Source organism: Mesitornis unicolor, unplaced genomic scaffold (genome assembly GCF_000695765.1).
Source record: "Mesitornis unicolor isolate BGI_N332 unplaced genomic scaffold, ASM69576v1 scaffold29096, whole genome shotgun sequence".
NCBI lineage: Eukaryota > Metazoa > Chordata > Aves > Mesitornithiformes > Mesitornithidae > Mesitornis > Mesitornis unicolor.
In genome coordinates, this window is record NW_010193422.1 from 1135 (window position 1) to 19068 (window position 17934).

At 51.3% G+C, this 17934-nt stretch overlaps 2 protein-coding genes across 2 annotated transcripts in view; one reads left to right on the forward strand and one right to left on the reverse strand.

Annotated features, from left to right (window-relative positions):
• FUK (fucokinase) overlaps positions 1–2097 on the forward strand; it is a gene marked incomplete at its 5' end in the record, with an annotated part of 3227 nt that extends 1130 nt beyond the window's left edge. The window contains 6 exons of the mRNA XM_010187461.1: positions 3–195; positions 312–431; positions 506–693; positions 878–977; positions 1550–1773; positions 1981–2097. Of these exons, the coding sequence (XP_010185763.1) occupies positions 3–195; positions 312–431; positions 506–693; positions 878–977; positions 1550–1773; positions 1981–2097 (942 nt within the window). The remainder of the gene's footprint in view (positions 1–2; positions 196–311; positions 432–505; positions 694–877; positions 978–1549; positions 1774–1980) is intronic.
• A 1365-nt stretch (positions 2098–3462) lies between these two features.
• On the reverse strand, positions 3463–17397 carry COG4 (component of oligomeric golgi complex 4). Its single transcript, XM_010187459.1, has 18 exons — positions 17319–17397; positions 16522–16636; positions 15611–15785; positions 14817–15010; positions 14243–14348; positions 12819–12976; positions 12556–12614; positions 11029–11162; positions 10402–10520; positions 9840–10006; positions 8999–9164; positions 7401–7463; positions 6890–7006; positions 5171–5263; positions 4837–4920; positions 4442–4543; positions 3927–4055; positions 3463–3693 (listed from the first exon to the last, which is right to left on the reverse strand). Exons 1-18 carry the CDS (start codon positions 17339–17341, stop codon positions 3559–3561), a joined length of 2139 nt encoding a protein of 712 aa, XP_010185761.1. The 5' UTR covers positions 17342–17397; the 3' UTR covers positions 3463–3558.
• Positions 17398–17934: the final 537 nt, after the last annotated feature.

A 17934-nucleotide genomic window follows, 5' to 3' on the forward strand; every position in this document is an offset into this window, starting at 1 on the left:
AGGGAGCAGGTAGCGCAGCAGGCGTCAGCTTTGCTTTTCTCTTGTCTCCAGGAGCCTTGCTCAAAGCTGCCTTCATCTGCACCCAGGTCGTGCAGTTCCCCTCGCAGAAGCCCTTGCGGGCCCAGCTGATGGAGAACTTCGGGGGCGGGTTTGAGGTGCACACCTGGTCCAAGCTGCCCCATGGGTCTGGTCTTGGTAAGTCTGCAGGGAAAGGGCTGGGGATTCCCTCACTGGTGCTTGAGGAGGTCCTTCTGCCAGCACCAGGATGGGGTATCCCCCTCACTGCCCTGGCCTCCCTGTGCTCCCTGCAGGCACCAGCAGCATCCTGGCGGGAGCGGTGATGGCATCGCTGTACCGGGCAGCTGGGAAAGCTGCCAGCACTGAGTCCCTCATCCACGCTGTGCTGCACCTGGAGCAGAGGCTCACGACAGGTAGCGGTCAGGGGAAGCAGCTGGCCCGTGGGGTGGGAGGGCCTAGGGGTGGCTGAGGACCCTCTGCCCTGCAGGCGGTGGTTGGCAGGACCAGGTGGGCGGACTCATGCCCGGTATCAAAATCGGGAGGTCGAAGGCACAGCTGCCACTCAGAGTTGAGGTGGAGAAGATCCTGGTGCCCGATGGTTTTATCCAGACCCTCAACGATCACTTGCTGCTGGTGTACACAGGGAAGACTCGCCTGGCCCGAAACCTGCTCCAGGTAACACCTGCGGGCCCCTGGGTGCTGCAGGCTCTGACCTCTGCACCCTACATGGTCTTTGGTGCCTGTACAAAAAGGGCAGAGCTTTGCCACCCTGAAGGGAGCTGGTGCTGAAGGCTGTGGGTGCAGCGCTCGCTCTCTGGAGCCAGCAGGATGGTGACAGGGACGCTCTGGCCTCTTGCAGGACGTGGTGAGGAACTGGTACGCCAGGCTGCCCTCCACCGTGCAAAACGCTGACGCGCTGGTGAGCAACGCTGAGGAGTGCACCCAGGCCTTGAGGCAAGGTGTGAGCCCCCTTTCCTGGGCCAGGCCAGTCCTTTTGGTGACTGAAGAAGCACAAACACCCCTGGGGAGAGTCTGTGTGGTCCTGGGGGGGGCAAAGGCTGGGATGGTGTAGGCTCGTGCAGCTGCAAAATCCTCAGAGCCTCCCCCCAGGCCTGGTGTATTACTGGTAATGCCCCAAACCTGGCACATTACAGGCAATGCCCCCAAATTCAGGCTTGAATGAAGACTCTGAGGAAGGAGGGCAGTTAGACATGTCAAGTCTGGTTGATTTTCTGCGATCCATCAGTGATGGGGCTGGGGGCCATGCCTAGCCTGTACACTGGATTCATTTGGCCTTTGGCTGCTGGGATGCTGCAGAGTGGAAGCTGGAGCATTAAAGCAAGAAAATTCTCCCCTTGTGGAGGATTAAAAATAAACAGCGACGTGACAGGGCTGGGTTTGCTTGCTTGGCAGACAGAGCTGGGAGGAACTGTGTAGAGAAGATGGAATTTAGCTCGAGTTGAGCAGGACCAGGTTTCTGCCCTTTGGGTAAGAAATAGAGGTAAATGGTTTGCGATATCTTCTCCCTCAGGTAACCTGGCACTCATCGGCCAGTGTCTGGACCGCTACTGGCAGCAGAAGAAATGCATGGCCCCTGGATGCGAGCCGCTGGCCGTGGGGCTCATGATGGATGCTCTCCGGCCCTACGTCTACGGGCAGTGCCTGGCAGGGGCTGGTGGCGGCGGCTTCCTGTACGTCTTGACCAAAGCCCCTCGGCAGAAAGAGGCTTTGCACCAAATTCTAGCAAAAACTGAGGTGAGATGTGAGCTCCCAGGGGCTGTTGCAGGTGGCTTGTAGAAGTTTGCTTTATATAGCACAAGCACTAGGAGCAGCTTGTCCCACCAGGAGTGGGGTGAGATTTTGTTAACCCCTTAGTCCTCCCCAGGACCTTGGAGGTGCAGACAGGTTCCTCGCTGGCTCCTGCCCCAATCCCTAATTTGTTTGGGTTTTTTTTTTCCCTAGGGACTGGGCAACTTCAGCATCCACAGCATTGAAGTGGACACAGGTGGTTTCTCCGTGGAGATCGTGGGATGTGATCTGAAGGACAGTGCTTACCCTGGAGAGGATGTGGCTGTGTGAAGGCCTTCAGCCCTCACCCCTTCCTGGCAGAGGTGCAGAGCAGGAGCAGCCAGCTGCCTTGCAAAGCAGAGGAATCCCCACAGCCCTGTCAGCCAGCTCCTGCAGGTGCCTTAGGTCTTGATGTGGCCTTTTTGTGCTGAGACTTGCCCCAAAAGCCACAGAGGCTGGAGAAACAGTGACAAGTTGGGCAGGTAAAACTGTCCCCAGAGCGTGGCCTTGCTGGAAGGACTGTTTGCTAGGGCCTCCAGCCTGATCTTGGGGTTTCACTCCTGGTTTTCACAGTTCTCCAAAGGGAAAGGAATAGCATTTGTGATGCTGCCTCTAGCAGGAACCTTCCTGCTCTTCCAGCAGCAGGGGCCCACGCTGCCCATTTGGCATGCAATGCTCCTGCACCAAGGATGCACCATAGATGTGGAATCGAGTCCCTCTCCCGTGTGGAGAGACTTCTTTCTGCAGTGAATCGCTAGTCCCTGCAGTCTCTTTGAATAAAAAAACCTTGTTCCCAGTCTGTGTTTATGCCCCTCTGTCCCTAGCAGGGCTGCTCCTCCCTCCCCACAGGACAGCAAAGCCCTTGCAGGGCTGGGTAAGGCAGAATCTGTGTGCAGGGACTGCTCGTTGTCCTCCATAGCCCTGGGTGACAGAGGACAGCAGAGGAGCGCTGCTGCAGGAAGCAGCCGAGCAGGAGGCTGGCACCAGGTACCATCTCAGATGTTTGTGCTTGTGCTGTGTCAATGGCAGCTGGGGCAGGAAGGTCTGGATGCCATGGCACAGGGTAGAAGAGCTCTTATCCCTCCAGCTCCCTCTGGGCCCACAGACACACACATCACCCGACATCACTGCTCAGCCAGGCAAGGTTTATTTACAGTAGCTGTACAGGGCACAGCGAGCCCTTCCTACAGCAGCTTTAGGGCTTTTCCAAGCACTCTCCCCACAAGGAAATAATTCCTTTTCCCTTCTGCACAACAGTCCCTATCACCACTAGGAGAGAGCCAGGGCTCAGATGTGCAGGACTCCAGTAGCTGACCCTTAAACTGCTGGCAAAGAAGGAACGTGAATGTGGCCAGCAGCAGGGGCAGAGCTCACTGCACAGACCCGTGTTTGAACCACGCCACAGCCCCCAGATGTCCTGGCCTGTGGCTTCCTGTGGGGCAGCAGAATGGAGTTGGGAGCTGGCACAAGCCTGTCCCTTGGACTAGCACGTGTTTTCAGAAATAGTGTCACGCTGCTCTCAATGTGAGAGATTCCTCTGCCGCCTTGTTTCTGCTCCCACAAAAGGATGGCAGCTCTTCCCAGGCCCAGGAAAGCCCTTTGCTCTGAGGAATACGAGCAGAAGGGCATACATCACCCCATTCCCATACCATGTAACAGCCAGCCAGTCCCAGGGCAGGACCTGGGCAGGCTCCAGGGCTGCAGCCATCCTGCCGTTACCTCCAGCATGGTGCTGAGCCAAGCACCGGCCAACTACAGGCGCAGCCGCTTGATATCCTCGCTGCGGAAGTCGATTCGGAGAGCCAGCACCTGCCGGACCTCGGCGGGGGTGAGGCGCCAGGTGAGCGGACCAGAGTTTGGGCCCCAGTAATCCAGGATCTCAGTCACCTGGAGAAAGAGGAGAGCTGCAGGAAACAACTCGGCACCAACCGTGAGTTCAGACCTTGGCTACAGTCACAGTATTTCCTGCCACTAATCCCTGCAGGCAAACACCCGTCAGGCATAGGGCAACTTTTCCAGCTTTGCTATAGGTGTGACAACACCTGGATGAGCCCAGTAAGTCCATGTGGAGTCCAGCTGGGTTTCCTGCAGTCCCCCAATAAAAGCAAAGAGGAGCTCACCCTTTCCAGGTTGAGGATGGTGGCCATCTGGGAAAGACGAGCGAACTTGTCACGGATAGTCCAGGTGGTGACCGTGGTGAGATAGGCTATGAGAGACCTCAGCTCCTTGTCAAACTGCAGCCCGCCGAGCTGTAGGAACCAGGGGAGCTCCGTTAACTCTTCAAGCAGGCCCAGGGGTTGTGCCAAAGACAATTAACAAAAGGTATGAGGGCAGGGAGAGGTGTCTGAGCAGGAGGGTTCTGTTAGACCATTCACTGCAGGTTAAACTGGTTTAAGTTTAGACCCATTCTAAAAGCCGCTCTCATTGATACAAGCGCTTCCCAGCCCCACTACGAAATACGCTTTCACCCTGTGTCTGCTAATGCAAGGTCTCTCTAAGCTGGCCACCAGTGGTGGCAGAGCTTCTCAGAGGGCAACAACTGCCCCTGCCCTGCCCCATACCTTTACTAAGGGTTTCACGGTGGAGGGCTTGCAGCTAAGCCAGACTATAGGGTAGAGGAAAGTGTTTGGCTTACCCTGCTGAAGGTGGATTTGAGCAGCACTTTCTCCAGCTCGATGGCTATGAGACTGGTCATGAGACCAGTGAGGGTATCGTAAATCACTGGAGACAGCCCAGCCTGGAAGCAGAAACCTGTGTCATTCTTGACAGGAACTGAGCACAGCTCCACGAAACCCAAGCCCAGGGGAGCTTTCAAGTAAAGACCCATCACTTGCACGCTCAGCGAATGGAAAGCGCCAGCAAAAGCGATCCAGGTATGAAGGGCCTGCAAGCCAACTCTGAAAACTGAGAAGGGGGTGAATGATTTCTTAAGAGCCCTGTGAGGCACATCTCTGCTGTTCCTCTGAGCAGGGGAATAGCTGGGACACGCCACGTGGAGGTCTGGGAGGCTGCCCCGTCCCTCTCTCTTACCTTGAACTCTGTCATCTGCTGTTCCAGGTTGACGATGAACTGCTGGACCCAGGGATCATTAGCTTCGTAGTCGCTGAACTCTTCCTGACATTGAAATACAAAGAGTTTTTTACGTGGCCCGCCCTGAACAGCAGCAAATGGCCCAGAGGACAGGGAGGGAGCAGCACTGCACTCCCTTCACTTTCTCAAGCTCCTCTCTAGTGAAATGCCCCTTTGCAGGCTGGGATGCAGAGCATGAACCAAGGGGAATGAGACAGCAGTTGCTCTGACTGCTGCTGTGCAGAGGTTGGAGAGTGCAGAGGGATGGCTGGAAGCAGAGTGCGCTGAGCCTTACCTCCTCGATGTTGTGGGAGACAGAGAGGAACAGGTTGATCCAGGGCTTCACCTGGGGTTTGATGGCCGTGCTGTTCAGCTCGTTGAGACCTTCCTGAGGGGGACAGGAAGAGGAGAGGAGCGTGACTGAACACAGCTGACACCCAACGACACAACCTTTACAGCCAGGCTATCGCGATGCTGCCTCACACCCTTGCTGCAAGCTGGCGAAACCAAGCCACAGACTTGCACAGGGAACTGAAAGTCCCAGAAACAGAAGTTCCAGATCCCACACTTTTCTGGTGCTGGAGGGTGCTGGGGACAAAGAGGAAGGATGTAGGTCCAGAAGCTGCTGTTGTGCTGGCTCGCAGCCTGGTCTGAAGGGTTGGTGCTTTCCCAGCCCTGCCTGCACAGCTACAGAGGTTTCGAGGCGGGAGAGAAGCATTCAGTTCACATCCCACCAGGGCAGGAAGGGATGCAAACACCAGCCCTTCCACTCAGCGCCAGCCAGGAGGACGCTGTGATCGGACTCAACTGATGGCTCCCACCTCCAGTGCAGCTAAGCTCAGTGGAGGAAGCTAAAAGGAGGATAAAAGCTGTAACCACAGCTAGTTCCCTGAATTAATCATAACCCCAGCACACGCCGTCTCCCCTGAGCAGCAGGTTGACAGCGAAGGCTGTTCTGTCCGCTTCAGTGCCACAGCTCTCCAAAAGCCCTCTCCTGCCAACCACCCCCATTTGGCTCAGCAAGATGTCAAGAAAGCTCACCCAGCATGAAACTATTCAGGTACCGATATTGCGTGGCATTTGAAGCAAGTATTTAACTACCATTGGCATTTCTGAGCAGGCCCTGCTGGCGACTGCCCTTTTCCAAGGCAAATTGAATGTGTGTGTGACTCAGCGCAGGAGCTCGCTGCTCAGCCTCTTGATTGCTTTGCAACCGGTTTTAATACTGCACAAGCGCTAGACCGGAGAGTTTCACTCCTTGCTGCTGAGCTCTTTGGTTTCTACACTGTCCACAGGCCTCAAGAGTGTCTGCTGGCAATACTGCTTTTGAAGGCATTTGGCTGCAGCGAACCGCAAAGCCAAACAAAAAATGGTCTGGCCCCTCTGTGGAGCACAAAGTTCATGGCAAACCTGGCTCAAAATATTCTGTTTTGCCTGGCTTCCTTCCACAGGAGATACCAGCTCTTCCTGCTCCCCTCCCTGCCAGAGGCCACTGTGAAGTTTCAAGGCAACAGGTGCCAGCATGTCACACAAGACAGTGGATTTAGCCAGAGAGCCTTCTGCCCCATGCCAGGGAGTATTTCCGTATGGGGAAGGAGAAACCTGAGGTGTGCAGCCTTTCTCTACCTTCAGCATTACCTAGCGAGGCTCTGGACAACTTGACAATGCGCTGCGCTACAGGAGAGAGATGGAAATGCTATTAATATTTCTCCTGGAAATGCTGAACCAACTGTGACTGTGCTGAGTGAGGACAAATGGAGCAACGCTCCTCCTGGCTCTGCAGCTGCTTCCAGTGCTTTTCGTGCAGCCGCCAGCTGGTGCGGCTGTGCAAACAGGCTGGATCTGTTTCCATGCCTCAAAGCTGACTGATTTGCTCTCTCCTGCACTCCAACCCAGCACTCCTGGAGTCAGACATGGCACAGGCCTTGGGCTGAAACGATTCCTGCCTGAGCTCTTCCTGAAGACCCAGGCCAGCCAGTGTTGGAGGCCAGCAGTCACTCAGCAAGACACTCACCTGCAGCAGGTCACGAAATTTGTTGGAGACGGCGGCCATGTCCGAGAGGCAGCTGTCGATCTTGGCCTGCGCCTGCTCGCCCCCGAAGCCTTGGCTAAGCACTTTGCTGCAGTCGGTCTGCAGGGAAGAGACCCATGAGTAAGCTGCAAATTAATAACCTGAGCTGTTTCTACCCCTTCCTGTCCCTGTGGAGGCTCCTGGCTCCAGCTGGGGAGAGGACAGCAAGAAAGGAAGCCAGGGGCTATCTCGCCCTGCACCAAAGAACCACATTTTATTCCAATGGCTCCTGGCCTGTGCCAGGTTGGTCAAGCTGGAGGAACTGCTGTTTCCAGCTGTTACTGAGGCGTCAGCTCTGCCAGCTCAAAATTGCTCTCTTAAGGCTGCAGGGCAAAGACCTCAGGAATTTGGGCACAGCGAAGTCCAGATGGTTTATTTGACAGCTCCTCTCTGCCAAAGTAGGATATTATAAATTTGATTACGGAAAAAAAACAGTAAAAAATCCAGACCATACCTCCAAAGTCTTCTTTAGGGTCATGATGTTTTCACTGCAGACTTCCACATTGTTTAAAGTCACCTGGAAATAAACAACAAAACAAATCCAAGTAGAATTCATGGGAATTTTCCAGCACCTCAGCCCCAAGTCCTTAAGTTTTCTCTATGTAGCTCACACTACAGACCAAAATCCAAATATTTAAGAGACAGAGATGCTGCTGCATGATAAAAGCACTGCAGATTCACGGAGATGCATGAGGCTGAACTACAGTAATGGCACACGTGTGCTGAACCTGCAGCTCCTACAAAGTCTGTGTTAATTTACTCCACTTCTTGTCCTCGTCATTTTATCTGCAGTGCTGCAGCAAAGTCTCAGCTGTGGGTCGCTGGTGGAAAAGAGGACATATCCCCAGATTTCTGTGACTGTGTCAGGAAGAATAACAAACCAGGGATGGCTGGAGGGGATGGTTTATGCACCGTGTCCAGGGAAGCAGGGGAGGCAGGAAGGCGTTCATACCTAGGCAGGAGGAATCAGCACCCTCCTGTGAGATGAGTTATCTGTTCTTCACTGAACAGACTGTCCTCTACCTGCTGAAGCTGAGCCAAATGTCAGTGTACGGCTGCGTTTTGTGCAGACAGGGAAATGAGGCAAGCTGACAGGAGAATGAGGAATTCCAGCGGGAGAACTGACATTTTAAGCACTTTGCTTCAAGAAATGCGGAACTTGTAACCAAGAATTTAATGAAATGGAAGAGTTCAGTCCCTCCTGCTCCCTGTGATGCCTTTTCTCCTTAAACAGTGAAAGTCCCAAGGAGCCTCTTCAGCACTGGGTGTTCGCAGCAACTTACAGAGACAAGTTTGGGTGAGCCAGCCCCTCTCCAGAGCTCCTGGGGTCTCTGCCCTCGGGTCTGCTCAAACAGCAGGGCTGGCTGAGAGGAGAGAGCGGATCCAGAGTTGCTCTCCCAGTGCTATCTCTTCCACGTTTTAAGGTTTATACAGCATCCCACCAAGGCAAGGATGTGTTATGATGCGGAAGACAGGAGTGATGGCCCTTCAAATGCTCTCCAAGGAGTCTCATGCTCACTGCCATGTTCTGGCCTGCTCGTGCATGCAGAGAATGGCAGTGCTGCTGTTAGAAGAAGGCAACAGGAGGATCCTGCAGGCCGAGCAGAGCAGACAACCCCACTGTAATGGAAACTCTCCAACCTGATAAGCGAGAATGAAGAAGCCCTGAGCTTGGGCCAGGACAGTTTCTCATCTAGAGGAAGGTGTGGGTGAGACACACGCCCACCACTTTTGGGCACAGCCTGTGAAGAACAGGATTGATGGACACTTAAAACCAGCACAGACTCTTCCCCAGCCTGGAGGGAATCATCATCGAGCAGCCTAAGAGGCAGTCACAGGATTGTACTTGGACAGGCCTGGTGTGGAAGCCCTACAAACATGAGGTGGGATAGAAGCATCTACCAGACATTCAGTCAGGCCACCCACCACATGTTCAGGGAATCTAAAATCCTGTTCACATGTGATACTCACCCCAATCCCATTCCCAACAGCTCCCCATTGTCTTTCCCTTCACCCCGACTCATTCTACACCAGAATGGCCACCAAACCCACCAGAAAGGACTGCTTGGCCTCGTCGGTGCTTTCAATGCCTTTGGTATCAAACTTGCCCTGCTGCAGGCTGCTGTGCATGATGTTCACAGCACTGGTCACCCCTCTCTGGAAGTCCTGGAAGGTCGTGGCTGGAAAGCCCTGCTTCAGCTTGTTGTACAGAACTTCCCTACGGGGCAAACAGAACACAAGAGGGCTTAGAGCGAATACTGTGAGCCACAGCAGAGTTGAGCTCTGTGACAAGGGACAGCACTGGCTGAGCTGTGACCTGAACAAGGTAAGCAGAACATCGCAGGGACAAAGGAGGGCTGGCAAATATCTCCTGACAGCATCTAAAGGACACAAGGCTGAAAGGAAAACACAACTACCCAGTTGCTGAGCTATCCCCAAAATCCTGCCTGCAGCTGTATGCTGTCTTCAGTCATGGTTCCCCATTCCAATGGTGGGATGAAAAACAGGCGCAGGACAATTTCTGCAGACTCATCCAAGTTCAAGTTACTAAGTGATCTCACAAGCAACCCAGAGAACAACTAGGGGTGACAGTGTACCATCAACCAGGGGAGCTCTCACTACACAGTGGCTCATTCTCATAGGGTTTTTGGGCCACAAGGTTGCTTTTTCCCTTTTATGTCTGTTTGTCCTGCAGATGACCACCATTATGTGAGAAAAATATGCCCAGCTCCAGTTGCCCACACTACACCTGATGCTGTTTCCCATGAGCATCTTCCATGGAGATGACAAACCTGAGGTTCAAAGGCAGAGAGCACAAGCAAGGCCATCTGACAGCAAACACTGTTTGCAAAAGTGCAGGCAAGTTACAATGAACCTGGTGTATTTTCATTACCTGAAGTCAGACTCCAGCTCGGTGGTGGAGTGGTTGATCATGGCGCAGAGACAGTCGATGCTGGAGCTGGACAAAGCACGCCCAATGCACTTTTTCACTATATAAAACACGTCATCCACCATGCTGGAGGTGAGCTGGCCCTTCTCGTAGCTGTCCATGGCAACAGCCTGCAAAGAAAGCTGTCTCAGTGCCTGGACCTCAGCGAGCGAAGGTGCCCTCTCAGAGCAGTGCTGTGAGACCAAACTGCCCGCCTGCCTGCTTCACCCTGAGCTGAACTGTACCATGTGTGGGCTGGCACCACTCATCCTGGCTTTCAGTAGCCCACAGACCTAGAAGATCTGGCTCTGGAAGACACTCAGGGGTATGTTTGGAGTCAGAGTTCAGAAACAACCACTTGTTTTTCAAAGCCAAGGGAAACAAAAGACCTTCCCAACAGCTGCAGACCTGCCACATACTCATCTCCCTCCCTAGGGCTACTCAGCAGACGACTGTGGAGCACACGCAGAGGTCTCAACCACCGGCAGAGAGCACAGGCTATTGCAAGCAGCAGTCTGAGACCTACCTTGTTGACAGTTTCTCTCATGAAGTATTCCTCCATGGTGATGTAGTAGCCAATGAGCTCTTGCATGGTGCGGCTCAGCAGACAGTTGTTGAGGAGCTTGTCCAGGTATTTCTGATGCTCTACAAAAAATCAAGAGAACCATGAGAGGGAGAAAGCAGTTCCACTTATTCTCCTTGCTGCCTGTCTCATGGCCACCCAACAGACACACCTGCAAGGCCCAACCTGGAATAAATCACAGGCCTCAACTGTGGAGCTGAAATTGCCGAGCTGACTTTTCCAGGTGACAAAAGTGATTCCCAGAGTTCTGTAGAGTATCAAAGCCCTGAGCCTGTTTTCCCTGTGGTCTCCACCTTTAGGATCTGTACCTGCTGTGACCAGAAGGCCCTCCCTGTCTTTGAGGACCTTGTTTATTATGCTCTGTAGTAATTTCTATAGTTGGTTTCCCTGTTAGAGGGAACAACCAGTGCTGAAAACGAGTTTGAGGAGGCCAGCTACACAATCCTCAGGGTGCTCCTAAAGCATCTTTTCAGATCCTGTGTCATTCTGCTCTGCCACTAACTCAGATATATCTCCGCTTTGGGCAGCTGCAAGGAGCACAGAGCCAGCAAGTACTGATGTTTGTGTTACCTTGCTTTACCTCCTCGGAGGCCATCGAGTCTCCCACCTCAAAATCGGCTGTTATTCGTCTCTTGATGAACCTCAAGTAGAGTTCACTGCGGGCATTCATCAGGGTGACTTCTGTTAAAATAGGGTCAAGTTCCCTAGAAGGGACATAGCAAGAATCAAGGTAGTAAGACTACTAAAGAAAAGGCATTGGTTTAACTAAATCAAGTAGTGTGTTCTCTGTTCTCTTACTATGAGATCAATACTGCTGCTTTCCATCTGTGCTGTTGACTGGTAAAGGTCAGGAGAGAAATTGGTATGTGCAAAGAATGGACATACAATCAAAAATGTCCTGAAAAAATCAAGAAGCTTCTTTTTTCCTCATGGATGTGAGAACCACATGAAAATCACAGCAGGAAGGAAGAGCAAAACTCTAAGCAACCTGATATAACTTCAGAATCACCCCTATTTTGAGTGGGAGGTTGGACTAGAGACCTTTGGCAGTCCTTTCCTACCTCTTCTGCTATGATTCTGTGAGCCCTACATGGCCTGTGTGAGAAATGCCTCCTCCCTGCCATTTCCATGTATGTGTTTCTGTGCTGATTCATGTGTCACTCTGAAAATGATGAAGAATCTGTTTAAGCTCAACAGCTCGGAAAATGTGAGACCAAAAAAATCATGTGACAATGCAGAACACAGTGTTTGGATCAGAAATTACTACGGAAAAAAAAAAAAGACTGCCACATCAGCAGCTTTTTCATCAGTGTGCACAAAAGAACTTCACAAATCCTGCTCAAAGCCCCATAACACACAAGTGGGACGAGGAACCATTATCTTTATGTTACGGATGACAAAGCAAAAGCTCAGAAAACCTGGGATGCATGCGCAGCTACTCAGAGCAAACAGTAAGTGGATCTTCATATTTCTGCTGAAATAATTAGCCATGCAGGCTTGCAGACAGAGCTCACTTGAGGAATGTAAGTTTTCTTTCAAGGCATGTTTAGAAGTCATGCAATGCCAGAAGGGCTCGAGTGCACTTTCAAATGGCCTTACTCGAGGGCTATGCAAATACTTAAGATAAAAAGAAAAGGAGGGAGACTCAACGCACTTCAGTTCATTAGCAAGAAACTGGTGTTACAGAGTTGCTGCAGCTGCGGTACGGATTAAATAGGACTCAAAGATTTATTCCTGACTCTGTCACAAATTATCTGCCCAGGGAGCTGCACCATTTCATGGGCTCTGAGGACCGTACTCTGACCATCAAAAGGTGGTGGGCACAGGTAATTGAGGTCTCAGTCCTTCGTGTGCAGTGATATTGTCAGCCTTCCAGCAACGTTTAGGGCCAAGGCTTGAAAGTATTGAGTAAGCAAAATAAAGCACCACCGCAGAAGCTGCCTTTATAAAAGGGCAGTGAAGGGCACCTAACAATTGGATTTTATGCTTTAGTAGTCACAAGCCATCTGGAAGACTGAGAGTTATCTAAATGCTAAGTAGAGTTAATAGCAGCTCAAGAGTGGAAGGTTAGAGAGCAAAAAGAGCTTTTATTTGTACCTTGGTTCAATCTTCTCTGCAGAAGAACTCCTCATCATGCTATTCTGAACTTGCTGGAACTGCAATCACAAAAAGAGAAGAGTCATCAAAGTCTTTGCTGATGACTTGGAGTTAACAGCTGCTCCTGTGCTGTAGCCTAAGGAGGTGCTTAGTCAGAAGGGGGTGATAGGAATGCTTCCACAGGAACCACTGCCAGTTGAAGCCTCACGGAGCGGGATGGAGACCGCTACTGGCTGCATCAGACAGCATCACACCCCTCTTACCTGCCTGTGGTAGTCCCTCTCTTTGATGAACTTGTCCACCACTTTCTCCACCTGCCGGTCGCACTCCACTTGCAGGTGCTTGATGAGGGTGTACAGCCTCCCTGGCCCGTAGTAGGTCTCCACAATGGGCTGGTGGGTCTCCACAATGCGAGCAATCCCTGCAAGGAGAGGGGAAACACAAGAGAGACTCAAGCAGGACTTCCCATCCAGTCTGGACCCTGAGCAGAGCTACACAGGTTCGCAGACAGGACCTAACAAGGAATCGTACACTCTGCAGATAAACAGTTTAGACTGTCCAGCCACTCCTTAGCGCCTCGCTGAAGGCCTGTCATTACCACCCCTTATTCCATGGCATCTTCTCTCTGCATATAGCACCTTCCATGCTCTCTGCTGTTTATTGCAAGGCTGCAGTGCAAATCTCCTGGAGTAGAAGCCACCTCTCTTCCCGAAGAGAGTTCCTGCCATGCGATGTGTGTCAGCTGCCCCCCTACCCAGCAAGACACAAGGTATGAAGCTTCTATGGGAGAAAGCTGCATGACTGAAACCTGGCAGGGCACATAGCTAAATCCAGCCTCAGCTTTCCACATCTACCATGTCACAGGAGACCAGCCTAGGAAAATCTGCCTAGGGAAAGCTCTGCTCTTATCTGTCAGGCAGATGCCCAAGAGAGCAAGTGTTAGTGAAGACAGGACCTCCTTGGAAACAAAGTTAATCTCCAAGGACATATCTATCCAAGATTGCTTCCTTCTCACAAACTCTCTACTCCAAGAGTTAGCAATGCTCCCCCTCTTTTGATGAAACTGCCAAGAAAGTCTTGGCGGCTCTGAGGACCTTCAATAGCAGCAAGGGTGCCAGGCTGGGAGAGTGACTTGGCAGTGGCACAGCCTGGAATTATAGCAAACTTAATAGGGAAGGCAGTTAATCACCATGGGATCTCAATTACTGTCTTTGGCAACGTTCCCACGGAGCATTCATATTCCCTTCTCTCCCTTCCCGCTCTGCTTTCAAGCTCCCATGGTCCTCCTTGAAGAGCCAGGCCTGGAGGCATCAACAGCTGCTCAGTCTTAAGGGATCCAATTTGTTTGTCTGAATTGCTGCATATCTGAAGAAACCTACAGGGAATACCCATTTGTTCTGAGGATGCAGAGAACAGGAAGAGTCTGATTCCTGGAGGAAACCAACAAATCCTTTGCAAATCCACTCTGTGCCTGCGCAAAAGGCTTGCTTATTGTAATGCCCTCACCTGGCTGGGAAAAAGTCTCTTAGTTGTGTCCCTGTCACTCTAGTGTGACACTCCCATAGCTCCAAGGGAAAGGAGGCATTTTGTGAACTCCTGGAGTTAAATTAAAAGCATTTAAATTGATGGACAATCTCATCGTGGACTATTCTCAATCCATCAGCAAAGAGAAAGAAAGGAAGATTACCTTCGAAGAGGAGTGTCAGGGTGTCTGCAAAAATGACAGCAGCTCGGCGGTCACTCATGTCTGTCCCCATCACGAGCTGCAGGTTCTCGTCTGCTTTGTTGGCCACCTGCATGACAACAGGAGCTGTCAGCTGGTAATGCTCGAAGAGATTCTTACACCATGGGTGGAGCTCTGTCCCCTGACCTATAGAGCTTTTGCTGGCCTTCCCACTGCAAGAGCTATTGCTGTTCCTCCTTTGAACAGGATCCTTCCCGCTCCTGTGGAAAACTCAAAGATCAAGGAGAGGCAGAAACTTTGTTCTCCTCTTTCCAGGCTCCCTTGTATGAGGTTTAAGCGAGCACAGAAAGCAAGACACAGAAGGAGAAGCCAGGCAGAGAGCTCTGTATTCAGACACCAGAAAGACCATCCCAGGGCACAAAACACAGGGAGAGAGATGAACTAAGGCCAGTGCTGGTTTCTAAGATTAAAAGGCCAGAGCCAAGATCTCCTTCCACAACATCTGTTGACAGAGACTGGGTTTTGCTTTCCCCTAGGAGACCAGACAGGTCACAGTATATTTCACGGAGCCCATTACCTGCTTGCAGAGGTACTCCGAGAACTTGCTCAGCCCCTCTTCATGTAAGCCCAGCAGAGGGAAGATCTTGAAAAACCGTTCCACTTGGGGCAGGTCTCCCTGCTTCATGGCTGTGTCGAATTTCTCTGTGACAATCGTCTTCAGGCGCTGCTCTGCTTCCTGCAGGAGCTTCAGGTTGGCATCAATTATGCCCCCTGGTCAAAAGGACAGAAAGGAAAGGGAAAAGTGACAGCACAACATTAGTCCTGTATCAAGAGCTATGTTTATTCCCAGCAGAGAGACCAACACTGTGCAACCCCTAGGGTGAGAAGGCAGAACATGTACTGCAATTCCCCTACAGCCAACGAAAGGTGGGTACACGTGTGATGTACACAGAGCTAACGTCGAGGTCTTACATGGAGGATGTGAACACATCAACCGGGACGTTTCTTTTAGGGAACAGGCAATTTACTCCATCAATTCCAGCTGTTCTGCTTGGTAGCACACTGCAACACCGCAACAGTTCTCCTTGACAGAGCCTTCTCCCTTACTTCTTTTGTCCTGCACAGTTTGTCCTTCACCTAGTCAGCACCTGAAATGCTATTAAAGCCGTGTTGCTGGAACTCTCCTTTCAATTAACGATAATTCAAAGCTAGTGATGCTTCAAAAACATTAATCTGTATGTTACTATAGAACTGAAATCTTTGGCTGCTTTGGCTATTGGGCTGAGGCAATCTGTCATGGGAAATCATGCAGACTCTAGTTATCTCACCGGAAAGGTGACTTACCCACTTCTCCTCACAAACAGTCCTTACCTTCCTTGCCCTGCCGACTGAGCTCAATCACTGATTTGTCCAGAGACAGATAGCGATGGATATGAGCTGCTGCTTGTTCATAATCTTCATTTCGCAGGGCTGTTTGAACTCCATCCATGCAGAACTTCAGGTCAAGGATGTCATCAGCTCTCTGAATGGCCTGATAGAGTCGATTCTGAAAGAAAGGTGACCAGTGAGGCTTCCTGCTGCAGGTTGGACCAGGCAAAGAGAATTATGAGGAGAAGACAGCATGGGAGGAAAAGAGAAGGAAGAAACAGACCGAAGCAATACTTCTCTATGCAATAAATAACTATGTAAGCAGAAACTCCAAATTACTTAAAAAGTTGTAGGACCAATGGCTCCAAAAGATGAATGGCATTTGTCAAAACTGAGGCTGAACTCAAAGGCCACACTCCACTTTAACAAACAGGCCAGAGGCACCACCACACACGATCTGTTATGATTTAAGCAGCTGTGCTGGGCGCTGGGACTTGATGCCTTTTAGCCTATTGCTGTATAGAGAATGTAACAGCCCAGATTCCTGCCCAGTCTTAGGTGACAACGACCTTCTCCACTGTCCTCAGCACTGCAGTCGTTCACAAAACAGTGCTAAGGAAGAGTAACCTCAGTTTATTCACCATATTCCACCACAAGCTGCATGGACAGAAGGGGATGCTGGAGACCTAGCTGCTACATGACAAACCATATGCATTATGTACTCTTGCACCCTGCAATATCCAGGAGCCCAGCAAGATCCCGGTACCTAACAACACTAGAACACGTTAAAACAAAGAACGAAGCAGTTTCCAGTTGCTGTAAAGAGCACATTTCTCTACTACACTGCGAGTACATAAGTAGACAGAACATGGCTTGGTGCTGACAAGTCCCAAACACCCCCTTGGTCCAGTCACCTTGGCAAGGTCAAGCTGGCGGACTTTACTGCTGACGTTCTCGGCCAGGTTACAGGTAAAGGTGATCATCCCCGCCAACTGCTGGGCATCCCCCTCGATGAGCTGCAGGTTAGGGCTGGAAACACAAGTCAATTGAACGTGAGAGTAGTCGGACGGTCTGCAACAGCAGGATGGGTCTTCCTCCAAACCCAGTTGCTCTGATAACAACAGTACCTCTTATTTCATGCCTCTACTACAGGAGCAAAGCATCAAAATCAAACATACTGCTTTGGAAGAGGCTGCACAGACAAACGACTGCCTTGCTACCAGACAGGGGATGAATGAGCTACTAAGGCTTTAAGATATTTCTTGCTTCTGAAATGAAAAATGAAGTCTGTGAACCCGTGCTCCAAGCACAAGGCCATTTAGGATGACTTTCCAGACTGCCTGCACAAGCTCACCATGAAGAGGCAGTAATATTTGTCCACACTTGTAGTCAGCCTGACACAAGACATCTGATCCAAGCATTGATGCTGAAACCTACCGATATCTGGGCAGAGACCTTCAAAGAACTGCTCAGCCTACACCAAAATGGTTGGGCACTGGGAGGGTGCAGCAGTTCCCTCTGTTAGTGCTGCTGGGAAGAAGTGGAATGAGGATCCCACTACTCCTCCCTACAACAAACCGATTTAAAATCCGACATTTCTGAGAATGAATGGGCTTTCCTCACAACACTGAAGCAAATTTCCATGCAGTAAGCAGGGAGGTACTGAACTGTGTAGAAGCAGAAAGAAGAGGAGAAAGCAGGGCTCACTAACCCCATGCGATGAAGGGCAACCATCTTGTTCTCTATAGTGCTCTGCTGTTCCAGGAGGGCATCCAGCTCTTCCTGCACGACTTTCTGAAAGAAAAGGATCAAGAAAGTCTCGTGTGACTTCAGCTCTCCTCCAGGCCAGCAGCTTATCAACAGACCCCACACCCAAGTCAAGCACATGCAGCAAGGCGACAGCACTTCCAAGAGCTCATACGCCAATTAAATCCTTCCTAAGCTCTCATTTGGATCCTGTAAATATTAATATTTATGTCATTTCAAAGCCTCAGTTATGCAAACCTCATCACACAACTTTTCAAGTCAGATAAACCACAAACTCCTCCCTCGGCCGTGCTTTCAACGCACAAGGACCTTGAATCTGCAGACCGATCACGATTCGGGACAGCAGTTCCGCGGAGGGGACACTATCCCCCCACCGGGCCTGAGGGACCGCTAAGCCCATGTTCAATATCTCTGTAAAGGATCCGGACGACTACAGAGGTCGTGACAGCGAGGCACCCGTTCTCCCTGTCATCACAGCAGCGGGCTGGAGGAGGCTGGAGCAGCGAACACCTCCGGGGTGCCGCGTCCAGCACCCTCCAGATCGCCCCAGTCCGCCCCGC

What these genes read in the sequence shown, in the direction of transcription:
- COG4 (XM_010187459.1), bottom strand. Translation starts at nt 17,341, where the DNA reads ATGGTTGCCCTTCATCGCATGGG. An exon ending in CAGTCGGCAGGGCAAGGAAG is followed by an intron (nt 15,011 to 15,610) that starts GTAAGGACTGTT and finishes CCTTTTGACCAG; the next exon opens with GGGGCATAATTGATGCCAAC. An exon ending in GCAGAGAAGATTGAACCAAG is followed by an intron (nt 11,163 to 12,555) that starts GTACAAATAAAA and finishes TGTCCCTTCTAG; the next exon opens with GGAACTTGACCCTATTTTAA.